The sequence below is a fragment of the Rhopilema esculentum genome, chromosome 5, assembly GCF_057945365.1.
Source record: "Rhopilema esculentum isolate cy_ngs chromosome 5, ASM5794536v1, whole genome shotgun sequence".
In the NCBI taxonomy this organism is placed as follows: domain Eukaryota; kingdom Metazoa; phylum Cnidaria; class Scyphozoa; order Rhizostomeae; family Rhizostomatidae; genus Rhopilema; species Rhopilema esculentum.
In genome coordinates this window covers 9,549,890-9,563,737 of record NC_142819.1, presented here as the reverse complement: position 1 = coordinate 9,563,737, position 13,848 = coordinate 9,549,890, and the positions used below count along the sequence as shown (strand labels likewise).

Genomic DNA, 13,848 nt, shown 5'->3' with positions numbered 1-13,848 from the left:
CATATAACTGAAAAGATCTGAATCATGAGCCAAAGTAAATTTTACCAGCTATGTATTAAACTTCTAAAAGAAGGATACAACTGTATAATGGATTTTAAAACAGATTTTTAAAAAAAATTCCTCAACTGAGGAGTGTTGGTTTAAAAGCGGGAGAGCCCAAAAAGAACTGTCTTATCGAGAGACTCTGCCAAATTTGAGAGAGTTGGAATATTTAATAACAACTTGCTTCAGCTATCCCTGGTTTTAAAAATAGTTTGAGTTCATTTTGAATTTTTTCAATTTAATTCAAAGTAAATTTGTTTACATACATTTGGTTTGTGAGGACAAGAGAAGTGTACCAAAATGTTATCTGTGGGATCTAATTTAAACCAAGAGTGGAGCCGCCATAAGATAGGATATTTTTATTCTTTTAATTAATTAACAAAAGCCAATTCAATAAGACTTCCAGTAATTGTTCCGTAAATTTTCAAACACTCTCAGATTCAAGTGACTACGTAGTATCCTCTCCAAACTTTTTTCCCACCTCTACCTAGTATCTTCTCCAAACTTCTTCCCACCTTTACATACTTCTTATGATCTTGAGGTGCCTGCTAAGCACTGCTAAAAAGGTTAACCAACACACATGGTAAAAGAAATACAATGCCATTTCATAAGTGCATGTACTGCCAAGAAAAGTGTGCAAGGGGCTGCATTACTCTAAATAATCACTTTACAGATTTATATCTCAATAACAAAGTATTTGGTGGGAAAAAAGCCAATATATCACTCTCCATGAGCCCCTGCAATTATAAATGTTTTCAATAGCTTTGATAAAAGTAATTGCTGCTTCAAAATTACTTACTCCTTATACGTTAACAGTCTGCAACATTAATTAATGACTAAGAATTTGATAAAATCCTTGGACCAGTGAACTAGCACAGAATAAACTACAAGGCTGCTAGTAATCTCATCAGCGTTCACAGATCTCACCATCAGAGCTACAACTGTTCCTTCTTTCTTCACCATCAGAAGCCTGGTTATCATTTGGTGCTGCATGAAGCTGCAAAGTCTCAACTGAAATTCCTGATCGAAGTGCAACTTCATTGGTTGCTTCTAGCTTGACCTTGGGGGCTTTTCCTGCCCTCCTTGCCTGTTCCCACCTTGTTGAGCATAAACACCAACTGTCCCCTGGTTTCAGCCCTGGAAAGTATTGATTTGGTGTTGATAGATCATTACCCAAAGATTTAGTATATTCTAAAAACTCCCTTGTCATTGTTGCACAAACAGTGTGTAGGCCATGGTCTTGTGTGTCTGTGCGGCAATATCCATCTCTATACCAACCTAGATTGAAAGAAATAAAAGTTTCCCATGTGATATTGGCAATGAAAATAGCCAAAAATAAAGTTCCTAGCTTAGGCCTATTAAAAATTTTGAATGTTCAATAGGTGAAGTTCATACCGGTCATTGGGGTTGTCGAGCAAGGCATGAGATTTGATCCAAACACGTTTTTCTGGCTCATCGTAGATTCTCCCTTTGTAAAGAATTTATTGGTTTGAAAGGTCACGAAAATAATGAATACCGCAAAGAAAATACGAAGACTCATCTTTACAAGTCACGATAACAACAAAGCAGCACACGTAGTGAATAAACAGATGTTACGTAACTTAAATTCAAACTCAAGAATCGTTGAAACAAAAGTTGATAAAGTTGGAAAAGTTAATACCTGCCGGTATAGTCACCAATGGCCTATTCTTGGTTGCAGCGAAGTTCAATGGGTTGAAACTTGAAAACACTGCTATTATTTTTATATTGGTGATTGTGGTCCTTGAAAAAGGGGGCGGGAAAAATAGGGGCTTCGATACAGCCTCGTTTGCGAACAAGGATCATCGTAACAAAGATGGCGTTCGATATGTTGTTGTTTTTGGAGTATGCTGAACCCGTACCATGTAACAAGGGAAGAATTGAAATTGCTCTCCAACGGAAAAAGTAGATTAAACGTGTTCTTCAAAGTAGGACATAGTGGTAAGCATTCTTTTCTTCAAATTGGCAGTTTCAACGGGACGACAATCAATGACGCCAATTTATGCCTTTGTCAATATGTGTAAGTCCTCACACAGAAGAATCCGGACAGTTCAACGATCGATTGCCCTTTCGAGCAACAAAAATTCAGGCTTTCGATAACGAGTCTTAAATTTAATGATAATAATTATTTGAGAACTCCTTCCAAAATGAACCAAGACGGTAAAATGTTGCGAAACTTCTGCATCAGCTTTTCACCTGTTATCATTTTTTTGCTAAAGTAAGAAAACCTTGTGCGCTACAAGCCTTACACAAATAGACTGATATTAAATCAATGGAGAATGGCAAGGTGACTGAGACCAGTTCAGTCAAGATTAGTCCCCTACCTACAAAACTATTGTCGATTTAGACAAAACAGAAACTTTCTTCTTTTACCTAAAATATCAAATGAATCAGAAGTAAGCACCAGGCCAGAAAAATCCTGCAACCCTTCGGTCTTTGGAAAACAAGAACATTTTGCCATTTTTATGATTACAAAAAAGACTGCCTTTTTTAATTGAACTGGTCATAACAAGCTTTACCCAACCCCCTGATTGGCTTTCACAATTTGAAATAAACAATTAAAATACTTTTAAAAGGCTTGGAGTTTAGCAGAATAATAAATTTATCTGATACGATTAATTACAATGGTGCTGATAGTGTTGGAAATTCAAATTGATTGCTTTAAAGAATTTGTTCTACAAGTAAATCACATTCTAAACTAAAAATTCAGGCTCATGAAGATACAAAATTTTCAAAGATTAATAGAAATTGGCTTTTTTTCTCTAATTTTAGATGCCTATCACACAGAATATTTTGCTTGCTACACTTGTCTGCAGCTCAGTTGGAGCAACCTTTGTAAATAAGGTAAGACCATTCAAAAACAATATTACCTGTATCATACCTTGTTGTTCAATTGAGAGAGAGATCAGAAGGTTACGTGCTTCTTTATGAGACATTGCTATTGACATTGACAAAACTCTGTAAACAAAATGCTCAGCGTAAGAAAATTTGCATAAAATAATAATATTTTCATAGAAAAATTTTACTGTGAGGAAGTATAAGCATTGCAAATTAAGGTTTCTGTTTCAGTACATTTGTCAGTGTTGCATCTCAGAACCACAATTCTAATTTTTTGGATATGAATTCTAGGTTAGCCTTGTAATACAATTTCTCCCCCAATGAGTGTACACCATCAGAAGTCTTTAATCTAAAAGAGACAACATAAAAAGACAGCATGTTATAGGGAGGTACTCTCTACCGAACTGAAGTATGCCAGGCTGCAGCAAAAAGTCTGTGAAGAAACCATAAATCTTTGATCATGTGGGATATGAAGAGTAGTTATTTTATCTTAGCAAGACCTAGGTAATATGCTATTTAATCAAATGCCTGTTTAGCAATAGATTCATTTACATTTCATGTCATTTTGCCTGCCCTTGTGATTTAATTCAAAAGTAAATAGCTCCTGATTTATCTAAAGATTATAACCTTATATCTTTGAATGCTGGAGTAACCTCTGAATAAAACTTAATACTGGGTTGATAAAACTACCAAGATTTACAGCTCCTTTTGAAAAAATTACTTATAGTCCAGTGGTGTATGTTTGGTTCTATAATTTCAAGCAACTGCCTGTTAGCAAATTACTGGTATCAAACTGCCAAGCCTGCCTTTTTTGCTTTAATTGTTTGCATTTATAAAAGAGGAAAATGATGCAACTTCAAACAGTAAAAAAATTTAATGGAGAAGCCTTGTGTAGTTATTTCTATCTCAAAAAAATCTTGTTAAATAAACATGTCACAACAGTAAATACTCTGGGCAAAAAAGTCAATATCTGTAGAATTTAAAACATTTTTTTATTTGGGCTTTACATTTGATACTTGAACAATTTTATCAACCATTCCTTTCCAGTTTGCAAAATATTGAATCTTTAAATATTCTAAGAAATATGGTGTTTCTGTTTTCAGTATGTCCTGTCTGTTCTTAAGTTCACATATCCAACAGTTTATCAAAGGTATGCTAACTATTTTCTTGATAAAGATCAAATAAACTTCACTTTGCAAAAAGCTAGAATTATGATATTTACAATCTTCTATAATCAGAGAGTCTATGTTAAAATGTAGTGATGCTTCTCCACGCTTTCTCAATGAAAAGTTTTATCTGATTGTTATTAGAGATCATCTTATTGTTTCTTTATGATCATAATATGAAAATGCTGGTTATTCCAAGTACAGATATCAATTCTTTTTAGAAAATATTAAAGGATGAGGCTTAAAGATATGAACAGTGTCACAACTTGTAACAAGAGTTTTGTGAAGATGTCCACAGTATGTTCATTCAACTCTGGTATTTCATCTACTTTGTGATTTTGTTTGCAGTTGGCAGACCGGAGTAACAGCAGCCATCTTGCTTTCTTTATCTGCTTTTGGTTTGATACAGTTCGCAGTGATTGACAGGTAGCTGTTTTTCTTATCCATATCTGTTTTGAAAGCCAAATGTTCTAATGTGGTTTTAAAATTCGATATATGTCTGTGTCAGCAAAACTATCATGCATAAAACCCCCAAGGCAGTGTTTCTAAAATTCTAATTTTTCATCTACATATCAAGTAGAATGGTCTGAGAGTTTGTCGATATTCTAGGCAGTCTTCCAAGCATTGGATTCCTGCAATGTGCTTCTTTACTGTTGGTATATATTCTGGGTCAAAGGCTTTATCAAGGCTTGTGAGTATTTCGTATGTGCAATTTATTATAACCCTTGTTTAATTAAGTGATCATCAGTTCCGGGGAATATATGGATTAGATAATAATTTATCATGAACTGTAATGTATGGTGTTCGTAGCATTATCAAGCAAAGATCATTCCTCAGCAACATTTCTTGTTTAAATTTGCTCCCTTTATGTCCTGTTCATCTTTTTACACATTCATATGTTGACACAATGTATGTTTTACAGTAAGTATGGTTTTTAAAATCAATAGAGGTGCCAAGTTGCTTAAATATAATTTGAATTGCTCCCTGTTTGGAGTTTTTCCTGCCAATTCTTTGTTCAGTTAGCCTTGAATGTTTTTGCTGTCAAGCATTTCACATGCTCATGCAATGCTTCCCTTTCAGCCAATACCAATATTTTTTACGATGTTACATCTAGTCCATGTATCAATTGCATTTGTAGATGAAATCTACTTTAGAAAGGTCAGTTGGCATCAATATTCATTATTTTACCAGGTGGAACTCTTTATATAAAACTATTTAGTTTGGTAGTTGTAATTCTAGGGTTTTCGACTAATTGTTACTTCGAAATACGGTTTGGTGATGGTATTAATTTGTTTCAAATTTAACGTGCTATAGACGTAATATAGATTGATATAGATTCAGATTTTTCTGCTATTTCCAAACAAATTTCGCATTTTTTCTCCTAGCATAATTCACCTTTGTCGTTATTTGGCGCGATTTTGGGACTTGTTGGATTAGCTGTTACAATCAAAAGTGACACAGAGGTACATGATGTTTCTTGTCCTAAATGTTTTTGTAGGCATAATTTCTTGTTGACATCACCTTCGTGGAAGACATTATGAGAACATCTCGTGTTTTTAACGGGGTTCAAGTGAACATTTGACAAGATCTTTATAAATTTTTTTTTATTCATTAGAAATTAATAACAATACAATTTTACTTTGACTAAACTACCCTAATCACTATACTACACTACGGGGACGATACCATGAGGAGCGAAAGACAATGACTACACTATGGCCAATACATAAAAACACACAACATTAAACAAGGATAGAAAGAAGGATTACTAATGCTAGGTAGACTAATTACGAATACAGAGTAAACAGACAAAAAGTAGATGCTAATGTATAGAAGTGTGCAGCAATGGGATATTTAAAAGCGTTCTGAAGCATGAACGAATTTGAGCGTTGCCTGAAGTAGCTTCTTATTTGAGTCAATTGTTAGTCGCTCGTGACCATACAAAATTAATTTGACTAAAGCTTCATTTGAAAGAGACGAAAAACCACGAAGGAGCAATATTGCATTCACACTACTGAGAAGATCAGATCTAGGCCGATTATACGAATGACAGTGCAGCAGGAAATGTTCCGTGTCCTCTACCCCATCATTTGCGGGACACAAAGGGTTGAATGTATCTCTAAAGTTATGTCTATATTTATGATAATTTAGTTTGCTCAGTCTTACCCGTAACTGAGTAAGAATAGCTAGATCTTTAGGATCATGAATACCGTATACTGTGAATTTTTAGAGACCATGCAAGAAAAGGTTTGGGGAAATAGGCCATTTTCAATTTTTTTTTTAGAGAAAATTTCACCACAGACCCTCCTTGGGGGCCTCTACTTGTAGGTCAGTAGTATGTATTGTTGTCCTTGCCACTTATTAAGCCACACGAGGTCGATAAGCGCTATAGGTTGCAAGTGTAGCATCTTATACATGACAAATACCTTATTTATTCAGATCCGATATCTGAGCGTCTCAGTACACCCCTGCAAACAGTTAACTTATCTAGTAGCTTTTGTTGTATAATTATCCTTTTTAAATCAAAACGAAGATAATGTTCCATCCATCTATGTCAGTTTGACGTTCTAGGATACAAGTGGATGGTTGTTCATTGTCTTTGTTCAGGTATGAACGATCTTTGTTTAATAATAATTAATAGAATGGTTTCACTTCAATTAAATGTTTTGCCTTTCTTTACTTTAATACAGCTTTCTTTTTTATCTGATATAGCCATCTTGTGACATTATATGATATTACTCCATAGTCTGGTGCAGGCATGATAAGAAGTCATTTTTAAATTATTTACTAACAAAAACGTACTAAAAAAAAGTTTTTCCAGTTGTAAGACTGGAGTTTTCTATGCGAATTTGTCTCGTTACGGAATTCCTGTCAGTTTGAATTTCGCATTATCAAGAATTTTCACTCAATATTGTAGTATTTTTTGTCAATTAATGTTGCTACTGCCGCCTGTTTTTTGTTTAGCTAACGTAATGATCAGGGTGCTGATTTGAACAAAAGTTTTGCTGACTTGTTTTTGGCCTAAATGATAATTGCAGATGTTATGATATAACATGTCTGTATATGCTAAAATAGTCTCTTCACGTCCCTTCCAAATTCAGTATGGCTTTCTCCAAGCAATATTTTCTAAGAAATGCTTTATCTATTTCAGCTTCATACTCAATATTTGCGAAAAAAGTTTTCAAATCTTCTTTAAGGTTAGTTTGGTTTGTTGGCGATATTTCTCTTTGTTTGTAATGGTCGTTTCAGAAAGTTAAGAAAGAAACAATTGCAAGTTTGATGTTGGTTATCTGATTGCTAAGGTTCTTCTTTTAAGCCATTTTCAAATTTAATGATTTTGGTAAATTCAGGAATTCATTTGTGAGAAATGTAATGTAAAGCACAAAATCTGTTTCAGTTGCTCGAACACTTTTCTCAAAGCCAGCAATTTTCCTAATCCTTAAAACAGGGTCCTACGTTTCTGAAACAATGTCATTCGCTTAAGCACTTGGCTCGATAGAAATTCGCAGTCAAAGCATTTGGCCTGATAGAAAGAAAGGATTGATGCCAAAATAGTTCTTACTGCGCGGCAAGAATTTACAGTTATATACAGTTTTAAAAAATTGGAAACTGTGCTTTGATTGCAACGCATCTTGAAAGATATGGTCATCTCAATTGCTTGTTTGAATTTGTTTGTCTATTTCCCAAAATTTCTATCGTTTTAGAGAGATAGACAAGATAATGCTGAATTCATTGTTCAGGTGACAGAGCCATTTTTAAAGTTATTACATATTGATTTTTAACTTTGATGCATTATGATTGGGAAGGGGGTTTTAACTAGACTTGAATTGTTTGAAAACACACCATTCCTATCCAAAATTTTCGGAACAAGGACGCATTTACAGGCTTAGCCTATTCAATGGTTTGTAGAGGGAAATGGACGTCCACTTGAAAGAGCACTTGAAGGCGAACTAAACCCCGTCCAGATGCAAGCATACTATCAAGCAGAATTTTTCATGTTTCATATTTCACACCGCTTCAGTAATCTCTCAAAGTATTTATAGATGCAAAATATTTCATTAGCACATTATCATTTGCACATTGAAATATTGTCATAAGCACATTTATAGATAAATCCTGTCTTACATTTGTTGGTAAAAACGTTCTTATTTGTTTGTTTTAGTGTAATTGTGCTAATGGGTTTTGGTACTTATACGGGTAAGTATTTCGAGGTGCTTGAAGATAGCTGTACTTCCCGTATAGAATTTGATATTACAGATGTACTAGAGCAAAACCTATACTAGCCTGTATTCAAATGAATTGAACGTTAATCTTAGAGCAGTTTTCCCCGAGCGATTAACAGATACTGCAAGCCAATGTTCAAGTTTTTGCATTTCATCGCGTGATTTTGACATAAATTCTCGAATGTACTTCACGAAGAAGTCACACAATTGTGTAATGATCTATTGCCAATGTACTTTTTGTATGTGTCAATAACCCATGTCAACAACCCATATCTTTAAGGGCTAGATTACTGTAATTCAGTTCTCGATCAGAACCAAAGTTACAACATACAAGTGTCTTGATAATTCTACGTCTCTCTCTGCCCGGATCCACAAACGTAACAGTTGCATTTGCCATCCATACTAGTATTAAGTTAATCTAATTCTAAACAGATCTGAATGATAAATGTTTATCTTTTTCAGGGGAAGTTGGAAGGTCGCTAGACTTTCCATTTATTTATTACAAGAAATTTCATGCCGGATGTATTACCAGGTTTGAAAGTATTTGCATTGACTCTTTACGTTGCTCTAATGGGCCTTAATTAACGGGTTAAGCTCCTTGGTGAGCAGTGCTTTTGTATATAGCCATTGTACTTAGAAATCATTTTCTTGAGTCTTGTTTGTTTGTTCACTATATTAAATAAATAGGTATGTGCAATGTAGTGGAATAACATAGTAATTTTTATTTATAGAAATATCAAACGAGGAAAGTACTCAAACTGTTTATGTTAATGAGACCCCATATGCCAGGAAAAATACTAGTGGAATTTATTCTAAACTATTTTTGTGTCGTGGTTCTTGCGTTTGATATTTTGCCATCCCTTTTCGAGTTGCATTGTTGCTGTCTAATGTTAACATGAACTAAGACTTGTCTTTTGACTGATAGGTTTCAAGTTAATCTCTTTTCTTCGTAGTGGCATCAGCGGGGCACTATTAGGACTATCATACAGCAGATTGGCAGAGGTTATGCCTGTCTCTAAAATTAGGTGGATTAGCACGTTGGCAATGGTAAGAATTTAACTATTTATAATTTTCTTTTTCATATGATGACAAATAATGGACATGTCAACTAAATTTAGCAAGTTGTCAATGATAAAAGGAAAGAGACAATGAAGTTCTTGTACAGAAAAGATCTCAGAATGAATGTAGTTTCCCCTTGCAAATATGTTCCTAATAATTTTTCTGTTATTTTCATACCTTTTTCCATACCTTTGCTTTGAAGTGCAAATTTTGCGTATTCCTTCATGATTATTTGATCAATTAATCCACGTCAGGTCGTGATCGTTGTGAGGTATCAGTCGCATTGCCAAACTCGTTCGTTTTGAATAACGCAGTAATTGTGATGAGATTGATTTATGTCACTTTTTAGATATGCAATGAAGATTTAAGTGATGCTAGTTATCGCTGTCATTGTCCGTGGCTTTTTCGGCTGCGCTTTAAATAGCTAAGAATGATAAACGAATAGCTGTTTCACTGTAGGGCCATCTCCTCTAAGCAAAATTTTGGAGGTTGAGCTTACCAACAAACCTTTTGCTATAAAAATATTGCGGATTTTTTTACTATTTGCTTTCACAGTAAAGAATATAGGTTTTTAATCAATAAAGATTCTCATTTCTTTGACAGGTATTAACATCGGCGTTATCCCTTTTCATATTCCAGTTTACACTGTCGGTACCATTAGTGCTCGGGTATGTCTATGTTGCTGGAAGTTCTCATATATGGAAATTGAGTATCTATATGCAGAAATATAACGACAAGGCAATTCCATTATGCACAGGCTGTCACTCTTGAAAATGTTAGAAAACCATTCTTAACTTCTAAGCAAATGGAAGCCTAGGACTGATATGTTATGCCTTTAATCCTGCGATAAAAGAAAATGGGTGCTTGTGCTATTACAGGCACTATGTCCTGACGCATTTCGCTGGCCATTTAATTTCCCATTGGTTGGACTACACAATAGACCTATTGTTGCGTATCCAATCGGCAACGTAAGGCCAATTCTCAATGTTTTTTCGATCATAAACGCGCTGCAAAGCCCATTGTTAACTATTGCTATTGTTAAAGCCTATTGTTGACCGACGGAACATAGTGCCTTTAATCTTCCTGCGATCTCCTCTTGATGTTTGCATACGTAGGCTCGTGTTAGATAGTTTCCATCTGTGCAAAAAGCTTGTTCTTGGTTGGTACAGTACCTACTCAATTATCCTACCGTATCCGGACTTCGATTATTCGGTAATTTGATAATGCGTCGAGAGCGTTTTTCTTGTTTTTCTTTTAAAATATTTTATGAGTATTTTAAGAGTATTAAGTGCATTAAATTGTGACGTGTGCTTAGAAATGAACTTTTACAACAACTCATTTTGTTTATTTATGCTAGTTTCTGCTGCACGCATCTTAAAACCTCGTGTCCCGAGAAGGTCGGATGATTTAATAAGAACTGTACCGTGGGAGGTGAACTGATTTGAAAGAATACGTTCCGTTTTCTCTAAATAAAGCTTTAATTTCATGAAATATCTAGCTTTTGATAAAAGTCTTTCTCTTCCTCGTAGCATTACTGTTGGCTTGCTTGGCTCCGTAATCTATACATATTCCAATTACGCTAATACTGACATAGGAACAGACTCAAGAAAGGACGAAGACGTTTTGCCCAACGAAAGAATTGCCTGACTTCGTATCTTATTACATGAAATTGTTAGCTTGTTAGTTGGGTATCTTGCCTACTAACGTATAAATTAATGTAATAAATGGGAAGTGTATATTTTCTAATTTCTTTTAAAAAATATTTTGTTGGCATTTGAAACAGATCGCATTTATCTGCCATCAAAAAATTAGACACCAAAAATTGACTAAAGAATGCAAATTTTGAATAGAGTGATCAATGCTGGTAGATGAAGTTGACTGTTTCAACTGACAGCTTTTCAATTGGTTTTTCAACTGTTAAACAAAACTACACAGCAATAAAGAGCACTGGGTATTTCTTATATTGACGTCATCAGTGCATTTGATCAGTACAAAGCTGTTGGGGCCCGGTGAGCCTCTTTCTGGGTCAAAATGTAAAGTTGGAATAGTGGTAGCGAATAGTAGAATAATTATCTTCTACCTTCTTGAATTGTAGACATAGCTCATGTATTGTTATCAAACTCCAATTTTCGATTAGATTTTTATTAGTCTGTGGCTTAAGAACAAATGGTATACTTTGTCATTCTGCAATTCGCCTTAAGCGTTTGTCTACAGAATGTTTGTGCTCTTTTTGAATTTGCAAAGCTTCACAACTAATTGGCTTCTAAACGCTTAGCATACACATGCACTCTGCACTATTATTCACCACACATGTTGGTATACCTGGAGAAATTCACATTTAATGTTTATGGCAATGATATAGTAGAGGCTCGGTAGGCTAATTCACACACGGGCTCTTTTTAACATACAATTATGTCATAAGATTGCTTATTTAGTTGAAACAGTAAAACTGCAAACTCTATGCTTCTTCATGACAAGGAATTTCTAAATGATTTAAAAATTATTCATTTCAAGCATCTTGCTTAAAAAAGGGGGCCTATATGATATGAAAATTGGAACAAGTAGCTACTTTGGAGAAGGACCTAAGGGTACATGATGACAACAAGCTTGAGTTTGAAGGAACAGGCAGATAGCAGCTAAGAAATGTAACAAAACTCTTGGAATAATCCGCAGAACGTTCACACATTTGGATAGAAATGTAATGACACAGTCTTTTCAAAGCAGGAAAGCTTAGTGCAGAATAGGAAGATCTCAAATATCAAGAGCGATTGCTAGGTGTGAAATTAGCTAGCATAGTCCTCTACTGGGAGATCTTATTTGAGCAAATGGACACACAATAAGCACGAAATAGAAGGCAAAAAAATTTTGCCAAAGAAGTAACAAGAGGTCACTGGATAAAATGAGTGAAACAAGGATTTAGCCGAGGAGATAGTGAATGCTCCAAGCATAAAATACTTCAAGAATCGAATATACAAACACTATTAAGACAAAATTTTCTGTATAAGCACTAGCTGGCATATTATGTTAGAAGACAATTAAGATATTTTAAACGTGAATAGTTCAGAGACTGCTTAGGTAGAGTTTCTATCAGTACTGAGATGTCTAATAACATCGAGTCATATGTTATTTACCCAAACTTTCGTCCCTTTTTATTTTCCTGTCCTTAAAGGATGTTAATACAAGTTTTGGGCAAAGCCTATGCAAAAAAATTAAGTATAAATATAGTTTTTTTTAAAGTGCCACACACAAGTAGGTGTATCTTCTTCAAGGACGAAAACAAGTTGCTAATTTTGGGGGGGCGTGGAAGTATGAAAATTCCAACTTCAAGTGATAGATTTTTCATTCGACCAGTAGATCTGTTGTACCTACCAAATTGATATTTGTAAATAGCCCGAGCACCATAGTTCTATTTTCTTTATAATTACCAAATCTTTACTCAATAATTAGCCTAAAGCATAAAAGCCTAAATCTCTAAATTTTGATTAACATGAAACAAACATTAAACATACTGTAAGAAGTAAAGCAACATTTAAGCAAAACCAGTATTAGATATACTTAATGATTAGTAGTATTCTTTCAGATCAATTGATCAATTTTATCTAAAATACATTTTTTCACGATATAGAAGCACCAAGAATTTGGGCCTTTTATTTTCGTTCTTGATCGAAGAAAACTACCTTTAAACTTTTCAGAGGGCCAAATGCCTTTTCATTCTTTACAATTGAAATGATGATTTGAGAACAAACTTGTGCATATGCCTGATTCGAAAGATGAAATACTCTTCTTTGATCAAATACTTCTACTGCAGTTTTTGCAATGTGTTCTTGCTCCACAGCAGTTTTGTCATAGGAATTTATGATAAGGACTCAAGGACATTAACAAATAACAGGGGGAGTTTAGCATAAACTCGTTTTTTATAAGAAGCGTTGAGAATTTTTAGTACTGAAAGATTCTTAATCTTTTATTGAATTAACTACTCGTAGTTTCTAAAAAAATTCCCACTCTAATATTTTCTGATCAATGCGGGTATTATTATTCCAAACTGTAAGTTTCAAGTTTCTTATCCGTAAGTTCACCTTGCCTGTTCGTAATTTGATTCAACTCCCGTCAGAAAGAAAAAAAAAGAAAACGGGGCAAGTGTGCAATTTGGATCCAGTGGAGACGGGATTCACAATAGAAAACGATTGGATGGGTCAGCTTCAGCCTGTGAATTTTAATGTTTAGAATTTTTGTATTTAAAATAAAAAAACTTCTTAAAATATAAAATTCACAAGTTTGGTCTTAAGAAAAAAATTCCAAGTCAACCGTTACGTTTTCCAACTGTAACTGGATTTTCCAAACTTTGGGGGGGCGTTACGCCCCCCACGCCCCCCTATTATTTACGTGCCTGATCTTCTTCAACACTTGATAAACAGATGCAATTTATAGAATTTCTTAGAAAAAATTCTTCATAATTTTGACAGGTAATGTGCAATACAAGTTACATATACTCTGATGTTTAT

At 34.4% G+C, this 13,848-nt stretch overlaps 2 protein-coding genes and 1 long non-coding RNA gene across 4 annotated transcripts; 1 reads left to right on the top strand and 2 right to left on the bottom strand.

Moving 5' to 3' along the window:
- Positions 1-343: 343 nt before the first annotated feature.
- Positions 344-1,829, bottom strand: LOC135689744 (uncharacterized). Of its 2 annotated transcripts, XM_089108526.1 has the most exons (3): positions 1,703-1,829; positions 1,438-1,510; positions 344-1,320 (listed from the first exon to the last, which is right to left on the bottom strand). In XM_089108526.1, the coding sequence occupies exons 2-3, from the start codon at positions 1,496-1,498 to the stop codon at positions 950-952; spliced, it is 432 nt and encodes a 143-aa protein (XP_088964652.1). In that variant the 5' UTR covers positions 1,499-1,510; positions 1,703-1,829; the 3' UTR covers positions 344-949. The 2 variants fall into 2 exon arrangements, with proteins under 2 accessions (XP_088964652.1, XP_088964650.1); XM_089108524.1 differs by lacking the exon at positions 1,703-1,829 and having other exon boundaries at positions 1,438-1,633.
- A 21-nt stretch (positions 1,830-1,850) lies between these two features.
- On the top strand, positions 1,851-12,599 carry LOC135689739 (UDP-N-acetylglucosamine transporter SLC35D4 homolog). The gene is made up of 15 exons (XM_065207071.2): positions 1,851-2,001; positions 2,833-2,904; positions 4,002-4,048; positions 4,413-4,490; positions 4,674-4,755; positions 5,145-5,222; positions 5,450-5,527; positions 6,623-6,671; positions 7,216-7,261; positions 7,769-7,804; positions 8,227-8,261; positions 8,750-8,819; positions 9,241-9,334; positions 9,950-10,014; positions 10,876-12,599. The coding sequence occupies exons 2-15, from the start codon at positions 2,833-2,835 to the stop codon at positions 10,991-10,993; spliced, it is 948 nt and encodes a 315-aa protein (XP_065063143.2). The 5' UTR covers positions 1,851-2,001; the 3' UTR covers positions 10,994-12,599.
- A 349-nt stretch (positions 12,600-12,948) lies between these two features.
- Positions 12,949-13,733, bottom strand: LOC148960264 (uncharacterized). Its single transcript, XR_016143772.1, has 2 exons — positions 13,024-13,733; positions 12,949-12,990 (listed from the first exon to the last, which is right to left on the bottom strand). It is a non-coding gene; the product is annotated as an uncharacterized LOC148960264 (long non-coding RNA).
- Between the last annotated feature and the right edge of the window lie 115 nt (positions 13,734-13,848).